At 39.0% G+C, this 20,855-nt stretch overlaps 1 protein-coding gene across 1 annotated transcript in view; it reads left to right on the top strand.

Moving 5' to 3' along the window:
- KIAA1549 (KIAA1549 ortholog) overlaps window positions 1-10,344 on the top strand; it is a 75,765-nt gene extending 65,421 nt beyond the window's left edge. Inside the window, 3 exon segments of the mRNA XM_009707956.1 lie at window positions 2,469-2,614; window positions 4,471-4,625; window positions 9,775-10,344. Of these exon segments, the coding sequence (XP_009706258.1) occupies window positions 2,469-2,614; window positions 4,471-4,625; window positions 9,775-10,029 (556 nt within the window). The 3' untranslated portion in view covers window positions 10,030-10,344.
- Window positions 10,345-20,855: the final 10,511 nt, after the last annotated feature.

Here is a 20,855-nt window from a genome sequence, read left to right as displayed (position 1 = left end):
GGAAAGAGTTGTCTTGGTTGAGGAGTGGGGGTTATGCTCAAATTCGGAAGATAATGATAAACAAATTGATGGTGCACCAGTTAGAGGAAGGAGAAGTAACCTGAGGTCAGTATGATTAGGTGGCATGTATCAATGTCATAGCCCATTGGCTTAAATATCCAATGTAGGGAATAATAGTTGGATGACTGTAGTGTTCCCTTCTCTGTGCAAGTGCAGTCAGCATCTTTAATGGGGTGGAACCAACCTTGGTAAGAAAAATTAAATGTAAAAGACCGGGGTCACATAACAGCTGGACAAACATAGAGGCACAATGAACAGCTTTTACCAGAAAATGAATATTGCATCATGCAACAGAGATAGAGATACTTAGCCGTAGTGGATTAGTGGTGTAAAATTGATTTTTGGGCAGTACCTCCGCACTTAATTAAATAACTGGAGATTAATAATTTTTTGAATGTGCAAAGATAAATTGAAGACTGAATCTCAGTTTGGAAGTAGGAACGAGTACTAGAAAGCCTGTATGGTATAGATTTAGAGCTGTATCCTGTTTTTTACTCCTCTGTTGATCTCTGACTTTAAAGAGTAGCTGTATATATCTATTATAAAGAAGATTGTGAAGAGAGTGTGGTTGGTTATTAAATATGTGCCTTTCAAGTACAAACCCCTCAGTAATAAAGGATATACTTCCTGTCCTCTGAAAAATTGGCACAAAAATAATACATTTGCAGGCATGTTGAGAAAATATTTTCTTTAGACAACATCAAAAAATCGTAGTAATTTGTCAGCTACAAGATTCCAGCTCAGCACTGCAGGCATAAGGAGCTAGATGATCACATCCTTTACCGGTTACAGTGATTAACATAACAGAAGCAATATTGTTAAACATTACCTACTCATTCAAACGTTTCTTTTTACTAGCTTCTAAGTCTGGTTGGAAATGGTTTCCTCTGGATCTGCTGAGTGGACAGGTGGGATTATATGCAAGGCAGCTGGGGAAATTCTGGCACTTATACAATGGGATTGTTGCAGTTTGAACCCCTTATACCTCCTACATTTAATACTGTATGCCAAGTGGCTCATACTTTAGTTTACAATTATTTGTTTGTGCTTTATTAGGCTGTTATTTGGCTTTATTAGGCTATTTATTTTTACATCAGCTTTCTTTCCTATCTGACTGTTGTACAAAGGTGATTAGTTTTCTAAATAAAGCACAAATGAAGAATAGTTTCAATTAGATGCAGTCACGGGATTTTCCTGTAAAGCAAAATGGTGTAAAAATGAGGTCTTGAGGAATGGGATAGGTTGCAGTTCATAGCCTAGAAGGGCTTAGATGCCGTTGTGGTGAAAGGCTTATAAAACTCTTCCCTAGTCCTCACTTTCTGTAATTTCATGTGCCTGACTTAGGATGTTTGTCTCACTTTTTCTTTTGTACTCACCAGTAAGAGGCTCCTGCAGAAAATAATGTAGTGAACCTAATCTTTTGCTTTGAATGCCTCTTGAGGAGCGTGTCTCTTCCTTTGATCATACCTGGAGTCTAAGAGAGATTAGCCTGATAATGTAAGCGCCTCAAGTGTGGGCATCCACACCTCCACCATATTGTCAGGAATCAATAATCCTTGAAAACTCAGTTGCCATCAGTCTTTTAAAATACAATCTCTCCATGCCAGTGTTAAGATATGTTAATAGGAAGCATAGGAAAAACAGCATTTCCTTCTCCTTCTCTACTCCTGTTCTGTGAATGAATTATAGGGTTTCTTTTACAGGTCCCATTACCTTGGCTCAATTAATGAAGTTAGATTGATGTGTTTCTATTGTTAACTCATTTCAGTAAATGTATAACAACCACTACCAGTGCCAGTCTGAATTACCGGAAACATTAATTTTAGTATACGTTGCATCTCTTCATACATGCTAATAACAGCTTTAAGTAGTTTGAGGAATCTTAAAGAGCAAAGTTTTGAAAATTTTCTGAAAAATTATGAGAATGCTTGATGAAATAATAGTTGTCCATGAAATACACATGTAATGTAGTTTGGATGGTTTGAGTTAGACCAGAACTGTGTGCCCAGAAACTCTTGAGTAAGAATCAGATTTGTCGCTGAGGTAAGCAGCTACATCACTAGTGAAGTCTTACTTTTCTATTTTGTTTTGTTTTGTTTTTTTTTCACTGAAGATGCTTCCCAAGGGGAAAAGAAGATCTGTGAATTTTTTTTCTCTGCATTGAGGAGATTGCAACATGGTGAAAAACACTTGTGTGAAATTTTGTTAGCGTTTCTAACTCCTGTTCCTGTGCAGTGCAGGTCATGAAGGAGGAATATATCCCTCAGGTGTAATTATTTTCTTTAACATTTAAGATTACAATTACATTAAAAGGCAACATAAAGAGTTGTTGTATGAGGTACACCTGCATTAATGTTTCTGATTAGGCAATTCAGTTATTGTAATTTTGAGTCCTTACTTTTCCACAGGCAGAACTTTGGGCCAGGTTTTCTTCCACCTGCAGAGTTAATGCACCCAGACCAGCAGCCACCTGAGGTTCAATATTCCTCCAGAGGGATATACTCAGAGGAGATGCCATCAGTGGCACGGCCACGACCAGTTGGAAGCACTGCAGGTACACTTCACTTAGGTTGCCTATGCACTGAAATAACTGATCCTTTTCCATATCTACTCTTACACTGAGGTCACCATTAAGATGTCATTCTGCTTCAGCTGCTACACTTGAAATGTGGTCCTTGTCTTCACTGCCAAAAGAAAGTGATCACAAAGTGAGGTTAACTTTACATCCGTAGGACCTGGGAGCAAAAGGCAGTGCTTTGCCACCTATTTAGTATCTTGCAAACCTTGGTTGTCACACAGCGTATTTTCAAAAAAACCCCATTCTCTAAGAATGGAAAATTACTTAATTGTTTGAGTGTACAGTGTATGCTAACTTTCCACTGCTGACTATTTCTTTTGTGCTAAATGAGCTGATGCATCCCAAATCAACGTGCTAAATAACAAATTTTTTTTAATACATTCCTGCATCTTCATTTCTCTTCCTAGAAATGTATGTATAAAAGCAGGATCATTTAGCTTCTGATGATATTGTCTATTGCTGCTGTCCCATACGAAATCACCCTCCCCGATTTGGTTGTGAGATAATTTCCATAGCATTCGTCAATGCTATCATGAATAAGATTCTAACATCACGTGGCAATTCAGCAGCAAACACTGATTCTAGGAATAAAATATTCTATTCTTATGCAAATGCCACAGTTAATTTTCTCCCAGAGAAATGTTTTCTTCCTGGCGAGTTGAAAAAGACTGGAAATACGATCATATACTCATGTCAGAGGCCTAGTTTTGATAGCTGCTGTCCTCTCCCTGTAAATGTTAAATGAATGAGAATGACAGGGATGTCATGACTGTTAGAGTTCAACAATGATTACTTTATTGTCTGATTCATACTATTCTCTAAATGTTCATGTATATTCTGCTTTAAAGTTTGGAGGCAATTCAGATGATTAGTTTCTGTCCATCAGCATAATCATGTGCAAATATCAAACTTCTCAAATACTGGATTTTTTGAGAGGAAAATATGGAAGTGACCTAACTGTCCATCACGGAAATCACACCGTTGTTTTTGTCTTTTCCTCCGTTTTTGTACACACACACACAGTTTTCTCTTATGTATCTGTGAGTTTATTAAATCTGTTTCATTTCTAATGAGTCATAAAATATAATAATGATAAAATAAATTGTGTTTCCCTGTGGGAGGAAATTCAGAAGAAAGGAAAGGTGGCATGTTGTTACATGTCTCTTGAAATTAATGGTGGTGGCTACCCTTGCATGTGTTTGAAAGCAGCAGGAGGGGAGGGAAGGGAAAAGAGAAAGGAGGAGGTTAGCTTTCAGGCTGAAAGGAGATACAGTGTGTTCTGACCTTCTCGTTAGTCAACAACAGCATCGTTTAATATTTAACCGCAAAGCTGAAAGAACTGTACTCTTATATAGTCATGTATTTTAGTCTTCTGAGAGATGGAATAGAAAGCAGTCTGGAGAGTTAGGGTCTTGCCAGTGTGATGCAAATAAGGTGTACCACAGGAGCAGATGTCTTCGCTTTGCTGCTAAGTAATTTACATGAAAGCATTGCCAGGGCTTTCAGTAAATGCTGTTTGGAAAGGGCTGGCATATTTTTGGAATGAAGTGTAGTCCATGTCTGAGATGCATGTGTCTCAACCTCTTCTTTCAGTGCAGTGGCAATGAAAAGCATCACACTCAAATGAACTGCACAAAATGCACATAACTTTTCCTTCTTTATTCTACACTGACAGCCTTCTTTCTGCTCATTATTTTTTTTTTATTAATTGCACGGAAACAGAACTCCACCTTCTTCTTGTCTCCTGCTTCCAACAAAGTTTTATGTTGTCATTTGTCTGCCCTACAAACTTGACTGTGTATAAAGATGAAAAAACAATATTTGCTTTTAAGGTTCTCAGATACAGCACCTCACTCAGGTGGGAATTGCTAGCAGGATCGGAGGTCAACAAGTGGAGATCCCCTCAGGCAGAGCAGGGCATGGCCAGCCGGGGGGGCCAGGGTGGCCCCAGTACCGTGGAGAGGATGAATATGCTAGGAGAGATGCAGTGAGTACTGTGTTACACATTTGCATAGTTTCCGAAGTAGTGATATGTTCGGGTATTTTTTTTCCTGCATTACTGTTTGGAACTTTTTCCCCCGGAATACTTTCAGTTGCTTCTTTGACATTCTTTGCTTTGCTCTTCGAACCCTTGTTAGCTCTTCTGACTTTTGCTTGCTGTTCTTTCACCTTTGCTTCTCTCTAACTGCTTTTCTCACTTTACCCTAACCTTTTTTTTTTTCTCACTTGAGGCCTTCACCCATTAATTGCAGTTCACCCAGTTCTGCTTCTGAGCTCCAGCAGAGGTGGATACTGCTTTCCATTTTCTTCTTTGAAATATGCCTCTGTATTTCGAGATTGAGATCATTGTAAGTAGAAAACACTGAATTAAATTGCCCCAGACTACCATCCTACTTTGCATTGGTATAGTTCTTTTGTATCAGTGTGCAACAGCAGGAGTCAGGGCAATAAGGTACATACTTGCACATAACAATAGAAGTGTTTCTAAACAAGTTATTTTCCTAACCTCAGTCAGCAGGATGTGGTAAATTTAATACATATTCATTTACCAGTGTTACCTAGGCAGCCATTGTGATTTCATGTTCTTGGCAGTGGTGCTTCTAGAGGTTGATGTTTCTGATTCAATCAGATGTGTGAGGTTGAAGATAGTGTATGGCCTTTTCAGGAAAGATAAAGTTGACTCTTACCAGTCCATGTTTGACGTACTTGCATCATGGAGCAGACTGACCTGTGACAGTTTTATTGTAATGCTCTTGAGAGCGACAACTTTATGGTCCTTTTTTTGCTCCTTTCCTTAAACTAGCATTTTTCTGGTTTCTTCCTTGAGGGAGAAAGGAAGGATCTCCTTCTTTTGCATACTCAGTGCAGTGTGTGTTCACACTACTTAAAGTTGGTTTGCAGTATTGCATGATCTCAAAATGGCTTTGCAGAAAGGAAATGCATCAGGATGGGCCTTATCTTTAGATTTTGGTGGAACTGAGCTGCCACCATTCCAAGTGAACTTGAGAGGAGCAGCATAAAGCTTTTGAGAACTGGGCACACTAGAAACAAACTCTGCGGATACTCTTCAGAAACTTTAACTGTCAAAGCTGAAAGATGTATTTGCCTAATTTAACTTGCTGTCTTGTGCTTGGAACTGTGGTATTTGAGTGCAAGAACATCATAATTTCAGTTTACATCTAGAACAGCACTTGCATGATAGATCTTAGTCTCCTGTTCCATTTTCAGAGGCATCTCTAGATTACCATTCATTGCCACTTCTTATAATTTGTCTTTCTTTTCTGAAAATGACTTTTTTCTAGATCTGCAGGCCTTCCCCTTCTGTTCCCCAAGTGCATGTTCAGCCATTACTTTCTTAATATTTTATTACTTGCATTGCTAACATATTACTGAAAATTCAGTTGTAGACCCATTATCTGAGATGCTATACAAACAGTTGGTTTAGACATCAGTTACCTGCACAACTTTCAAAGATTCATGTCCCAATAGAATATGATTTGGTTGCAATTTGGACTTTCAGTCACCATTTCAGATGGATACCTGTCACCTCAATCCAGGTTGACTTTCTTTTAATTAATCAAGAGTTTAAACACTACTTCAGCTTTGACAGAAGTTTTTGCTTACTGGTTGCTGCGGTTCATATGTTACTGCAATGTGGTGGTTTTTTTTTTTTCAGGCTTTAGTTGAGTTTTTTTTTTGTTTTTTTTGGTTGGTGTTTTTTTGTTGTGGTTTTTTTTTAAAAAAAAAAAAACGCAAAAGGAGGAGATCATGGACTAAAACTATCTGAGTGTGGTGTCATTTAGTTGTAGGAGAGCTCACCTAGTACCTGCACTTTCCTTTTCCTATCAGGAATTCTTTCTTTTTTTGCAAAGGACTATTCCCATTAAAAAAAAAAACAAAACACATTATTAGATGAGCCCTAGTCTTGTAGTTTTCTATAGTTCAATAATTACCTTCAGAGTTTGGATTCCTTCACTAGGACAGAGCTCTGAATTGATCTTTTCTCCTTTTGGAAAGGAGTTTTTACTTATTGACAGTCATGTTTCTTATGGTGCAATATTCAGCTGATCCTTTAGAAACAGTCTTACTGTTCCCTCATTCTGAGCAAGTTTCTAAAATTAAACTCTGCATTTAGAAAGATTAGATCTAGAGCGTTCTTGTCACCCACAAACTCAAGAGGGATCTGCATTTGTGCTCCCGCAATGTCCCTTTTCCTCACAGTATCCTCACCTATTATTCCTGCAGTCACCACCTGGTTTTCTGCTGGAATTTGACCTCTCACTTGTATCTCCTGACCGAGAGCCAGTGTGCAGGTTACCATCAATTCACCTTAACTGTCGATCTAGAAGGCCTAGGCAACCGGGATAATTACAGCATTTTCTTGGCTGACACAAAATGCAATACTGAGCAAGTGGTCATTTGAACAGCAGAACAAAGGAAGCCTGGTTTCTTACAGATGTGCATAGTGTCTTGCATATCTGTACCTCCCTACCACCACCTGACATCACCTCCTATTCATCTACAATCCCCTATAGTTCTCCACTGTTCTCCCAAGTCTTCTCCAGCTTTCAAATGTTTCTTCCAAGCCACTTTTATCCTTTTACTCTATTTTTGTACTGCAGCTGCCCACTGTAGTGTCTCTAAACCATCTCACCATACTTCAGGTTGTCTCTCATGTCCCCTGTGACATACATCCTTGCTGACAAGTCCAGCTGAGCACAGCCTAACTTGACCTTTCTGCCACTCAGAAGCAGATTCAATGATAGCACAGATCAGCTACCTATTTTTGTGAATTTTATAATATACATCTGTTCATACATATATACACCTATGCATGTATGTATATTTATACATCCAATTCAGTTGAAATTGACCACAGAGTTCAACAGTTATTAAATTCACAATGTAATCTTATAAATCTTCATTCCTGAAGAAGAAAGATTCAATAAAGATATTTTTGTCAATTATTGTGTACTGCTCTTAGTTATACAGAAGTTTCTATATAAATGTATATAATTTATAAGTACTATATAAAGCTATATCTTGTTACATATATAATATTATATATTGATGTGTATTTCTGTTAGTAAAGAAATTAAAAGTAAAAAAAAAAATTAAAATCAGCAAAAATTCTCCCAACCTTTTTACTGTCCTTATTTTGCTGTTGTAGTTTAGTATAGGTTAGGTTTCTAAACCGATGAGGTTTTGAAAATTCTCAGACTTGTTTAATTTTGATTTTATATATCAGATCACAGAAATCCTCACTTTTGTTTTTCTGAGATATTTAAGAGAACTTTGATAGACTTAATGTTAAAAAACAGCCACTGCAGTCATCAGATGTTTTTCCTAAGTTCCCTTATCATGATGATAAGGGATGAGAAGGAGCAGTATGAGAAGGAGCTGAATCACATAATGCATTTTAATGTGAAAGTAACCTGAACATAGTTTAGTTTGCTGTTAAGACTCATGTGTCAAGGAACGTTTGCTTTTAATAATTTTTTATGTCATCTCTTTTCTATAAACCCACAGGGTACTTGTCAGGTTTGCCAACTCTAAACTGCACATATGAGTTAGTTTCAGGTTTCACTGCCAAATGTATAATTCTGAACAATCAAGAGACCCATTCATTCCTTTCTGATACAAAAATTGCCTCCCTTTTATAAGAAGTAAGGCAGGATGTTACTAGGAAAGCCTTCTTTACCTGTCATTCTTCTATTAAAGCTTCTTTTCCTCTTAATCTCTCTCCCTAAATTAACTGTGTAAATGATGAGTGCTGTACATGAGCTGTGCAAGAAGGTCAGAATCTATTATTAGTTTTACCTTATACAAACCAGCTTAGATTTTATTCATTTATATTATGAGAGACGTTAAGGAACATACTCTCGTGCATTTTTTCACTACTTCCCCAGTTGCTCTAGGTCCCTCATATCCTTCCCAGACTCTGCTTTGTAATCCCTTCATTCCCCTCGCCCCCAAATCCTCTTCTAGCTGACCTTGGTGTCCTTTCTTCCCTCATCAGATTGTTCTCTCTGCTACTACTTAAGGCTTATTCACAGAGAAAGATAGTGCTCACTAAATTGTGATAACTGTGATCTGAACTTGCTGCAGCTAGCTGCTCCTCATTCCCAGCACAGACCCTTTGAAAGGGGATTACACTGCTTTGCTGGCAGTTGTGCCTTCAGCAGGGTGTGTTCAAGTCCTTTGTGTCCAGTGTTTTCTTTTGGCTGTGTCTCAGCCTTCAGCAATACGAGGGAAGAGAAAACACTTGCTTTAGGGATGTCAGCTGGAATTTAGATTTGTGTACTAGGAGTCAGTGCAGTCACCTAGTGTATTGTAATTTCATGCTTTGTTTTACTGTAAGCAGATTTTTTTTCCAGATGGACGAGCCCATAAACTCAGGCTTCTGTTTTGTTTCTCTCTTGTTTTGTTAGAAAATGTATGTTACTGAGCAAATGCAGAATTAATCCCTTTCTACCCTGAAACAATAGTTGTCCCTATACTGGGATAGTGTTTCTCAGATATGTAAAACAGCTGTTGAGTATAGAAAAATCTAATCTTTCCAATTTGAGTAATTTTCTCCTGCTGCTTCTTCTGTTGACCATGTTTTCCTGGGCACTGACTGGTCAGTCACAGGGTCATCACAAATGTAAAGTCTGAACAGGCAAGCCAGGCAGAGAAGGGGAAGGTGACAGTAGAAGTATGTCTACTTATAAATAGTATGGAGAAGTGACAGCTGGGAAGAGAGTGATTTGCTTGTTCTCTTTCAGGAAGTTGATGGAAAGGCAAGGAAAGAGAAGCCAATTCTGTTGACTTCCAGTTCTGTGTTTTTTCTCCCCACCTCCTTCCACTTAAGTTTCTAAACATACCATAGGTTAGAAAGGGAGGTCAGACTTTTTAATGGATGCTCAAAGAGATTTTGAAAATCCCTGAACTTGAGGCAGTCCAGCAATTTTGTGTACACTTGTTTTGTGCTCCATAAGAGGAATCACTCATTCATACAACAGAACAACAGTGGCAGCAGATAGAAGCATCTCCATGTTGCTTTCCCCCTGTTCTTTGTCTTTTTGCTTTCTTGTCTTTTCTGGGATTATCGTGTTTGCTCAGAAAGTCCAATAATGCTTTCTACCTTTTTACAGACGCATATGCATGGACACCAAGAATATTCCTCCTCACCAGTATTCCAGATGCCGAGGACTTCGGCCAGGCAGCCCTCGGCACCCCCTGCTCAGCTTCCACACAACAGCCTTCAGGGCCAGGGCCTTTGCTACACCACCAGTTCCACTGAAGACCTTCAACCAGGTCACTCTTCAGCCTCTCTTATCAAAGCAATTAGAGAAGAACTTCTACGACTTTCTCAGAAACAGACAACAGTGCAGAACTTCCATAGTTGATTTAGCATTCCCTTGCAAATCTACCAGGTATCTGCTTCCTATGGAAGCAAAGACGTAGAGGAAATCAGCAATGTTGTTCTCTCAAAGGAATGAACTTTCACAGCTCTGTTGACAACGCTCTGGAAAAATCAAAAAAGGCAGCAAGATGAGGATAGTAAGGAGAGATAGGGGACAAACAGGGAAAATAATCAGTGTCATCACAAGTAATATTAATTAATCTGCTAATATTACGGTGCTCCTCTTCTCTCCCTACCCTCATTCAGCCTGACAGATAAATAAAACCTTAGATCAAGAACTCAACACTCCAACAACAAAAAAATCACAGGAACAAACTCCAAGTATGATAGACTTCTTTTTCTAAGGAAGTAGGTGAAGCTTTGACTAAACTGAGATGACATTTTGCAAGAGATTACAAGTATTCACAGCTTTCCAGTGCTTATGGGGAACTGGTTTGTGTTACTGTTCTGCAAGGTTACAAACTATATCAGCTCAAGGGTGTTGAAGGTGTGATCCACATAAGAATCACTTTGGTTGTCAGCAGCAATGGGACTACTTAGAATAAAGGTCCTTATGAGCTACTTGTAACAAACTGGAACAATAAGTGTTATAGCTCTATGCTTCCAAATGGAGCTACCCTCTGCACTCTTCCTTGTTTTCCTTCTGGTGCTGAAGCTTCAAGTGTTCCTTCATCTTCAATGTTTGCAAAGTGAAACATTGGCCTTGTATAACTAAGAAAATATCTGTAGACTCATTCAGGCTGGAAAAACAAAGCAAAGCATCCAAACAGAAAGGGCTTGATATTTATTTTGTTTAAAAATTATTGAAAACTGGGAGAGGAATACTCAGCCACAGTTGAATTTGGGGAACTGTGTATGCATATCTTTAAAAAAACACATTTACATACTATATGCTTTGCAAGACAAGTGCTAAATATTGCCACTCTGTAGTTTGCTTTGTGGACAGAAACCAATCCAGCCTGACTGGTACAGGGTCACCAGCATTACATTATAAATTGATGTCCTAAATCATTGCTTATCTTTGGATCTGAATAATTTTAGTGAAAGTCAGTGACAGTTTAGAGCATTAACATAGGCTTAGATTTGCGGTTTTGAGACAGTTTCTATATTTATACTTGTTTCCACTGTCCCTTTGGACAAAGGGTAAGCATTATCCCCATGGTAAGAATGGTACGTGCCATGGAACTGTTTGTTGCTGTTTTTTCCAGAGTTTTAATTTAATATTAGCTACAAATTTACTAATATTTGGCCATTGCATAACTGTAACTGACATAATACATATGGAACTTTTACTTAAGTCATGATTTGTTGGAGTGTTCTTATTTTCAGATCAGACTGAACTAAATCCAACAAACTGGCACAGAGATAGAGGGTAAGCTCAGTGTTTGTGACGAGGCTTGAGAGCCTTGCCCTAGAAAAATTAAAAGCAAAACTATTTGATGCTACAGTGTGGGTATTTCAAACACTAGCAGATGGTAATAGTAAAAGGTCTAAGGAAAAGTAGTCCATTAAAAAGATCATTGGGCAGTTGATCAGGGTACAGCTGCATTTGCCTCACTCACTGGGGTAGAAATGGCATTGGTAAAATACAGGTATATAACACTGGTGTGGTATGGTGGTCTTTGGCTACCAAGTCTGTTCCTGGTTCCAGTGCACAGGTCAATAACTGTGACAGGACTAACTCAAAGTAAAAAAAAACAGGTAGAAGGACACCATGGAAGAACGCTATGTACCTTGTTCGTGAAGTGTGTACATAATATTCATTGCCAAAGCCGAAACTAGGAAGCAACTGGCTGCTCACTGGGGTGAAAACAAAGGTGGTATGTTCCCCCTCTTTATTAGGAAGCTCAGTTATTTTTCTGTTTACCCATGATCATCAAAAGGCTGTATGAAATTGTTTTGAGGGAATTCCTGTAGTAAAGCAGTCTAAATTAATTTCCAGTTCTCTGGCCAATACTTAAAGCCCTCATGGGCACTGGTTGAGGTTTGAATGGTGTCAGAACACCAGCATGGTTGTGAGCAGCAGTACCAACGGGTTGTTATGTTTCAATTTTTTTAAACCTTTTGTGTGATAATCACTTCTAGGATAAAAATAAAGAAATATTTATTTTCTGCCAGGTTTGTAAACATGAATGTTGCCAACACTTCTGCAAAATGTCAGGTTTTGCAGAATGAAGACTGTGTCAGGCAATGTTTATTTGGTCTTTTTGACAGTGCTGAAGACTGTTCCTAAGTGTTCACATGAAAACCATCTCTTTCAGAGCCCACATCCTTCTCCAGCTTAATTCTGCAGTGAGGTCAGAGGCCAGTGCTTATAATATTAGCACGTTACTGTGACTTCATTTCAAGAAAACGTGAGCTTCTAGAAAGTAAGTTCATTGTCTGGCTGTTGGTTCCAGCTATTTAACAAGGAATATGAAATAAGAGCTTTTAAAGTTAGAGGTACTTAAGCTATTTCTCATTCATTTTTGCTAGTGATGGTGATGCTATTGTGATATTCCATCTTTTTATGTTTGGAAGAATATCCTTTTTGTTTTCAGTCCCAAATCTTGTGAAGAACACAGGACAAATGTGCTGGTAAATAAAAGATGTTTTCTGATGCAAAAATTCCTCTTTCAAACGGTACAAGTTCACGGGGCAAGACAGTAAAATGTAAGAAGTTGGAAAGCTGTGTTTGGAAGTTATGTTCTCAGACTGGCTGGAGACGTGATCCGTTGTTCACAAAAAATGGTATGACATAGTCTATGTATTCAGATAGTAAGAAAAGTAACATATAAGGCACCAGTTCCAAGGGTAGTCTTAAGGCAGACCCACACTTTACTTTCTGCAGCTACACCTGGGTTTTTCATGTGCTACAAAAGGACTCTGTGGAATGCATCTGCCAAAATGTGTGTTTCCACTTGGGAATTCACTGAGAAAAAAAATCTGTAATCATCTGCATCCCCCTGTGCTTGAGCCCTTTTGCCAATTTTTTTATTGCCCTATTAAAAGAGGGTTAAAAAAAAAAAAAAACCCACACAAAACTAACAACCTTTTTTTCTGGAACGAAGTATCCTGAATTTAAATATCTGTTAATGAATCTACTGGTTTCTGAAAACACTGATCAGATGAGAAGTTGGTACAGGCACAGAAAGCTGTTACTAACAGTTACATCCATTCCATGACTATACCATCTGGTTCATGGAACCCTCAGGCTCTTCTCTTTCTTCACAGTTTTCCTTGACATTTGTGTTTAGTCTGTGTTTAGTTTGGCATATAGAAGAGCTTGGCGAGATGAGAGTTACGTAATTTAGCTTGGTTGGTTTGCTTTTCCTTTTCATGGCCAAAATGTTGACCTCTAGCCTGCTTCTTGATTATCTTTGGAGCTAAGTGAAATTTTACAAATTTTTTTCATACACTCAATTTGAAAGGCAGGGCATACTTCAGTACTATAAAATGTTTTCTACCAGGATGTAACACACGGTCCTGTCAGTGACTGTGGGTATGTGACTCAGGAAAGAAAACCTTGCTTTTAGGAGAAGTGAATTGCATAGGAGCTGGACTCATAATGTTAACTATGCACACATTGGAACCGCAAGTGGAATTTCACTCACCCTTTGCAATGTACTTTACTTGCAATGGTTTGAAACAGGCTTCATATATCACGACTGGAGAGCAGCAGCGTCACACAAGGTCTAGATATCACCTCTGCACGCAAAGGAGCGGCTAGTGAGTTGTTGGCTACCCCAATATCATGCACCTTTGTGCACACACATGAATACGTAAATAGATTGATCACCCAAAAGTGCATGTTCCTACCAAGTGCTGAAGCCAGTGCCTTTAAATTAGACCACTGACAGCAGCATTAACAGCGTTATCTTAGAAAGAGGCTGTTTACAGGGATCATAATTTCCCAAGAACCAGAACGGCTGATGCTGTTGTGTGTTAACTCGCAGCTTGAAAATGCATTAGATGGATTATGCAAGGAAGCTAGTATGTATTTGAGCCCAAGTGAAGTCACCAGTTGTGTAATGTGGATGGCAGTAGGCAGTTAAACTTACTCTTTTTAACTCTTACCCTCACTACATTCTCCCCTTTCCCAGCTTTAACAATTTTTCAGCAGGTGCCAGTCCTTGAAAAAAACATATCCTGGCCAAGAGCTTTGAAGTGGCAGGATGAAGAACACTTGTGACTTTGAGATGGGAACATGTTGTAGGCCATATTTTTGCAGCAGCAAAGAAATAAATGGATTTAAAAAACCCACCTGTTTGGTGTTTTCTGAATATGAACACAAAGCTGGAAATAGATTAAAAAAAAAAGGATGACATCTGATTGTCAGAAGACAAAGGACAGCAGCCAGGTCTCCAGGACCACCTGTGACAGTGCACTAAAAGGAGAGAGAAGATCTCGGGGACTCCCCCTGCCCTGACTTAAACTGATTCCATAACACAACTCCTCTTCTCTGCAGTCCTTCACCACTCACAATGCTGGTTCGTACAAGTGAGGAAACATCTCTCATCAGTGAGAGTCCCAAAAGCAGTTCACCAAGGCTGTAGAGTTTCTGGAGGACTGTTTAGATGTGCCTAGAGAAAAGCGGCAGCTTTAAAGTGCTTAAATGTGGAACTAAAAATCCAGTTCCCTTTTGTGGTGAGCATGTTTTCACTCCTCTTGTTATATTTTGTTTTAAAATGGGGGAGAAACCCTGGGGATGTATTCTGCTGTCACCAGTCTGCTGTCATTCATGTATTCCACTGTCTGTATGTCCTAAATACTGAGGAAGTAGAAATTAGGAATGAAAGTTTTTGGCAATGCTGGTGAAGATTCGCTGTAGCTTTGCAGTATTTTGGTGTGAGTGCACTTGAGTGCTTGAGAAGTCTGGTATCTCTCTTACAGTGAGTGTCTCTTGAAAGGTAGCTTCTGTCAGAAGGACTGTAAAAAATTTCTGCTATATCTCTGACACTGATTCAATACAGATGTTGGTCTGCGTATTGTCCCTGGTCGCATCTAACTTCCACTGAAAGCCATTTAGTCACCTGTATGCTTTGGAAGGAGAATTTATCCTACAAATTCTTTCGTACAGTTTGGGATTCACGTGGCAAGATGTGTCTATTTTTGATGTACAAGTCCCACGGTGAGTTTACGCACCCTGGAAGTAAAGTTGAGAAGCAAAAGATCCTGTGGAGTTGTATTGCCTTTTTAAAGAGATTTTTCTGGAGTAGAGCTGCTGTCCTGTGAATCCCACTGAAAACTGATAGATGAAAAAAAGTTACATTAGTATTAGAAAAATACACATTTCTTTGCACTTCATAGTTTGTAGAGCTGGAATGTTTTGTCTTGATTTTGTGTTACTTTTCCTTGATACTCTTTACATTTTAAGTATATATTTTCCTTTGTAATGGCCACTCATGTTTAGTTTTGAGTAGTTCTTACTCCATAACTGGAAGTTTATGTTTAGGCTGTTACATCTCGCCTTAATTGGAATAAACTGTTGGCACATTTGAACAAATGCTCTGAAGAGTCTCTTGAAATGAACACTAAACCTCTGTGGATCCCTGACATGCGGTTCTCAGATTCACTTACAGTAATCCTCTTATTGCCACATGTGGAGCAGGCAAAGTGAAATGAGAATTAAGAAAGTAGAAAAGAGACTGAAAGATGAAAATTATTGCTTTACATTTCCAATTATATTCTAATACACTTCATAAGAGCTCTGTCATGTTACTGTGAAAACTTCTCTAAGATTTCCATCCCAAGGCTTCTTGGAAGTTGGTTTTTGCATCTAGGCTGCTTGAATGTTTTAGTACTGTGCGTGTTTTAAAAGCAGTAGCTGGATATCGTTTGTGTTTCAGGAAAAACTTCTTTATATTCAAGGAAAATTAATGCAGTGTTATATTTGGTGCTGCGCTGCACTTTTTTGGTCCTGAAATGCAGATCTGAAAGAAACTTGACTAAAGATACGGGAATTTAAAAAATACTGCAATAATAAAAAATCAGGAAGCTTTTATCCTCGGACTTAAGGAAATAGAAGAAAGAATTGTGGATTAGCCACAGTCAGTAGTATTTCAGCATCATTGCCAAATGTGAAATTGTTCAGATTCAATGCAATACAGGTGATCTGGGCATCCACAAAGTCATGAACCGATTACCAGATTCATTACTCCATGCAATCCTGGATAAAATGGTTTCAGGTAAGTTGCCTTGCGTTTTTGATGGAACACTTCCTGTCAGGCATTTCCATGGTTGAGTTTGATCCTTATGATAGTTTCCATCTTTGGGCTTGATGAGGGCAGCTTTAAACAGGAACACTGCAAAAATTCGGTATTAAAGGTGAGGAATCTCCCATTCAGCAGATTTGTAGATGTCCATTCAAGTATTTATATTATTGCTATGTCCTCCTATATTTCACTGCCATGTGGAAGAAAATGTGCTAGGATGCTAGAAACCACATTCTTGCTTTTGCAGAGTAGAACTGCAAAGTTAAGAGAAGTTGTTTGTCACTCACAGCCTCAGGATCACTGACATAACATTGCCTACAATAATCTCGCTTCTGCCTGGGAGAGGAGAACGCTGTTTCCTGCAGCTTTGCAGTTAAGAAGCACTCAACGCTAGTGCCAATGAGCATTATTGAGTCCTCTTTATTTAAGAATGGACTAATGTGTCTTAGCTAACATCACATCTGTACGAGACGTTGGTATAGCTCAGCTAAATGGCGATGTCACTCAGCTAAATGGTGATTTCTCCGTATATTTGAGCCCGGAGGGTTCCCATGTTAGAATTGAATGTTGTTGGATTGATCCGATTTAAATATTCGGTGTGTTGATGTGCCACAAAGGGGAGACAGTCTAGCAGAGACTGCTTTGCAGATACCTCCCTTCCTTTCCCTCATTTAGACAAAGCAAACAGAGCTGTAGAGGACCTGAAGAAGTTGCGTAACGTTGGCTCCCAAAATTCACAATGGGAAATTAATTTGGCTGCATGTTTAATTGTGTGAGCTGGAAACTACAAGTAGGAAAGGTGGTTCTGGTTCTCCCAGTGGCTCACCGACCGCAGCTCTGTATGTTGGTGCCACTTGTTTTTCTTTATGATTAGATAAATCAAAGAGACTGGAAAAGCCACTGATAGGGTATTAATAAAAAGAACTTAGTGAAAAGAAGTCACCAGAAAAGAGGCAGAGCTTACAGAAGTATAATCAGTTGGGGAGTTGATTTGATTTCCAGTTTCCCACTGGAAAAGCAAGAGAAGGAAAGGACAAGAGAGATCTTTTGGGTTTTGCAACCAATATTGGGCACAGCTGTGGGCAGAGAATCGTGGGAAGAAACCTCGTGTATTGAGTAAATAGCAAATAATAAAAGTAAAGCTGAAATAGGTAAACTGTTTGGAAGATACGGCGGGCAAAGAGCACAGAGGCAGCAGAAAGTTTAAGTAGGGCTTGGGGATTAGAGAAATGTCTTCTATATGCTTGTTTTAAAAAGTAAAACCACTCGTGAAATAGCTGAAGGGTGACACACTGTGCAAACTCAGTGAATATGTGAAGTTTATGGAAGATGAGATCAATAGGAGAGAGAAGGGTGGGGGAGAAACCACAGTGATTGTAATCACAAGGGAAAAGTTTAAAAAGTCATAGAAAGGTATTGCTGCGTGAAACTATCTACAGTCCTCAAAGGATTAATTTCAAAATGACAGGGGGGAGAGCTCCGTTCTGTATCAGAAGGGCGCTGGATCTCAGCTGTGAGCTGGGCAGGGGAAGGGAGGGTTGCTGTCTGCGGGGGTTTGTACCTTCTTCCCCAAACACCTGCTGCTGGGAGACACAACCGGACTAGAGGGGCCTTTGATCCCACCTTGCTGTTGCAACAGCGTGCAAAAGGTCTGTACAACCCGTGACCATCTAAATTAGGTTATAAATTGCCCCAGGCTCTTTTGATTCCCTCAGATGGCAAACCAAATTGTGGTGGGGACCTTTAGAGAGACGGGGAAATGGAGAGATTTGGGACTGACACAATGTGAATGGTGTTTAGTTCATGTTGTCCCCAAAATGGTTTACAGACAGAAGATGTGACTTTACCGTACGTCGTGGCAGAGGGAGAAAACATAGACTTTTACGCTTGGTTTAGTTCTTTAGCTCTTAGAGCGAAGGGCACTATGACAAGCAGGGTGTGAGGTTTGGAACAGAGCTTGCTTTGCTGGTCATGGAGACTGGACACTTTTCCCCTGTGACAGCAGAGAGGCTTGCTTCTTGGAGGGAGAAGTCAATTCTTGGGGCAGTTTTATGTCAGCAAGACATAGGGGCCCATAAACCATTGCTTCTGATAGGCGAGGAAAATGGTTAACTCTAGATTTCATACTGTCAAATTGGACAGAAGTCTGTGTGTCTCTTAAAGTTGTATTTTTTTTAAAGCTGTATTTTTTTTTTCCAAGCTGACTCCCAAGTTTGCAGACTTGGGAGACATTACTGCATTGTTTACCCTGTGTTTATTTCTGCAAGGTTATTACAAAACAGGAGTTGGAAACACACTCTTTGAAAAGTACACCTTTGATTCTGGGGCAGAAACCCTCAGCAAGGTTTGAAATCCACAACAGATGCTGGTACTACTGATACCACAGAATAAGCAGGATCCGGAATGTAAGGATGAGAAAGGGTGGTTGCTTCCCAAGAATGCCTATGTTTCATTCTTTGGCTGTGATTAATTACAATAATTTTTTGAAATCCTAGTTTTTGTAGTGACTTTATCAAAATTCCTACACAGACCCAGTACAGAGCACCTTTTCTTATGAATTTAACCTCTGTCTTTTCTCTGTTTTGTGCAAGTAGAAAGCTCTCATGCTTGCCAGTTTTCATCCCTCTAGTGATTTTGCAAAGTGTAATCATTGTAAAGTGCAATTGCTTAATACATAGCTCATTCACTAAAACCCCAAGGATAAAGGCAGTGAGTAATGTGGGTCATTACCAGAGCAATGGTATCTAAAAAGATGAAGAGTCATGCATCAAGTACCGATCTGTTTAGTCTTGAATTAAAAATTTAAGAAATCACTAGTCAGATGTGATGGATATTATCTCCAGGCAAATTAAAGTACTTACTTGGGAATGCTGTGCTGCTGCTAATGTTTTTCTCTTGGTATTAGAAGTGCTGATCGGTTACAAGTCCCTGCTGCTCTGTTTGTCTGTCCGAGACACTTGCAGACCAGCAGATTTCCCAGGTGCCATCTGCACCTCTCTTTCCTTTCCAGGCGCCTTTATGCCTGACATTCAGGAACTTTGTCCAGAAAAATATGAAGAACTGTTCTCGCTTGATCGGCAGTGTTAGGGTTCAAACTCATGTTTTTCAGTCACACTTATATTTATTCAGCCAGCCAGGTTTCAACCATTTTTTTGCTTTGTACTAAATCATATGAGCTGGAATACATTTCTTCTCCATCTCATTTCAGCGAAGAACTTTTTGATCCAAGGACATAGAATTTGACTGGGTAGACCATGTACTGTAAATGACTGGAGTGTTAGCATTTCCATCATTGTTCTGAGAGGGTAGTTTGCAGCTTAACAGGTGGTATAAGCTATCATCTTATTTTTTATATGCTTTGAGATGTACGAGAACCTAAACCAGCTCAGTGCTACAGCATAACATTGTATGTAGCAGTCTGAAGAGGCACCAAAGTTTAACAGAGGTAAAATGATTTATGCACGCTGATAAATCAAGAGTTATGTTCCAAGGTTTCCTGTGGGAACAGAAATGACAGGCTTCCTGAATTACAATGAAAAAAAAAAAAAACCTCGAACAACAAAACAAGATGTGCTGGATGTACTGGATGTATGTGTAGCTCCCTTCAAGTCAACAGAACTTGGGCAACATTACACTAGTTGGGGATCTACTATTAGAGGTATTATAATGTCAGTGATATTATTAGGAACGTGAAATAATACACAATAAATGAGTACACCAGTCTATGTCATTGCTCGTGGACCACATTTCTAAGGCATTGTACTATACAGTCACCTTTAACTTGTGCATCAAAACCAGACAACAGCCTTCTACTGTGACTTGATCGGTCTTAAAATAGGGGTTATAACCCAGAAGCTGTGCTACTGTATGTTCCCTAACTAAAACTATTCCAGGAAATGTAACAGTGGACCACAGATAATCTTTAGATTTTATTTATTGTAAATCAGGTATGTATAAATTTATTATTTTACATCAGGTATGCATGTCTGCATACTAATTTTTGTCTTTATATCAATTTCTCAACTCTTTTGGGTGCAACTTTTTTATTCTGTGCTTTCTGTAACTATTGACAAGCCCCCAAAACCCTGACAATACCATTAGGGCTTTTCTCCTCCTTTTGGATGGTGTGTTGCTTTGCATTGTACTTATGGTTGCCCACCATGCCTGGGATCGGTACAACACATAGTGTGTACCTTGGAGAGTCTCTTTAAAATACTATTTTAATTTTTTGTACTATGTTGCATAGGAACAGGTAAGATGTTTACATTGGTAGCCTTTGAGCTTTTGGGATGCTGCCACTTTGTTTAGGGATCCCAAACACTGGGAGTAGTAGTATGTTCATGAAATTCATTACAGGACTATATTTTTCTAAATGACCCAATCCACTTCGTAGGAAGTCAAATGACTTGAGAAAAAGAAGCTACAGATCAAACCTGGCAATGTCAGATGTCAAAGTAGGTGATGCAGTAAGGAAACAAAACTCTTGTATTAGATCAGAAGTTTACAGGTCACTGGTCTAGAAAAAGTATACATTTCACAGCAGAAATGATCTGTAAGATATTCCATTTGTATACCTGATTTTGTTGAGACTTGGGTGTGACCTTGAACATAGGTA

This window comes from Cariama cristata, unplaced genomic scaffold, assembly GCF_000690535.1.
Source record: "Cariama cristata isolate BGI_N322 unplaced genomic scaffold, ASM69053v1 scaffold17039, whole genome shotgun sequence".
Lineage (NCBI taxonomy): Eukaryota > Metazoa > Chordata > Aves > Cariamiformes > Cariamidae > Cariama > Cariama cristata.
This window is presented reverse-complemented; position numbering and strand designations above follow the sequence as displayed.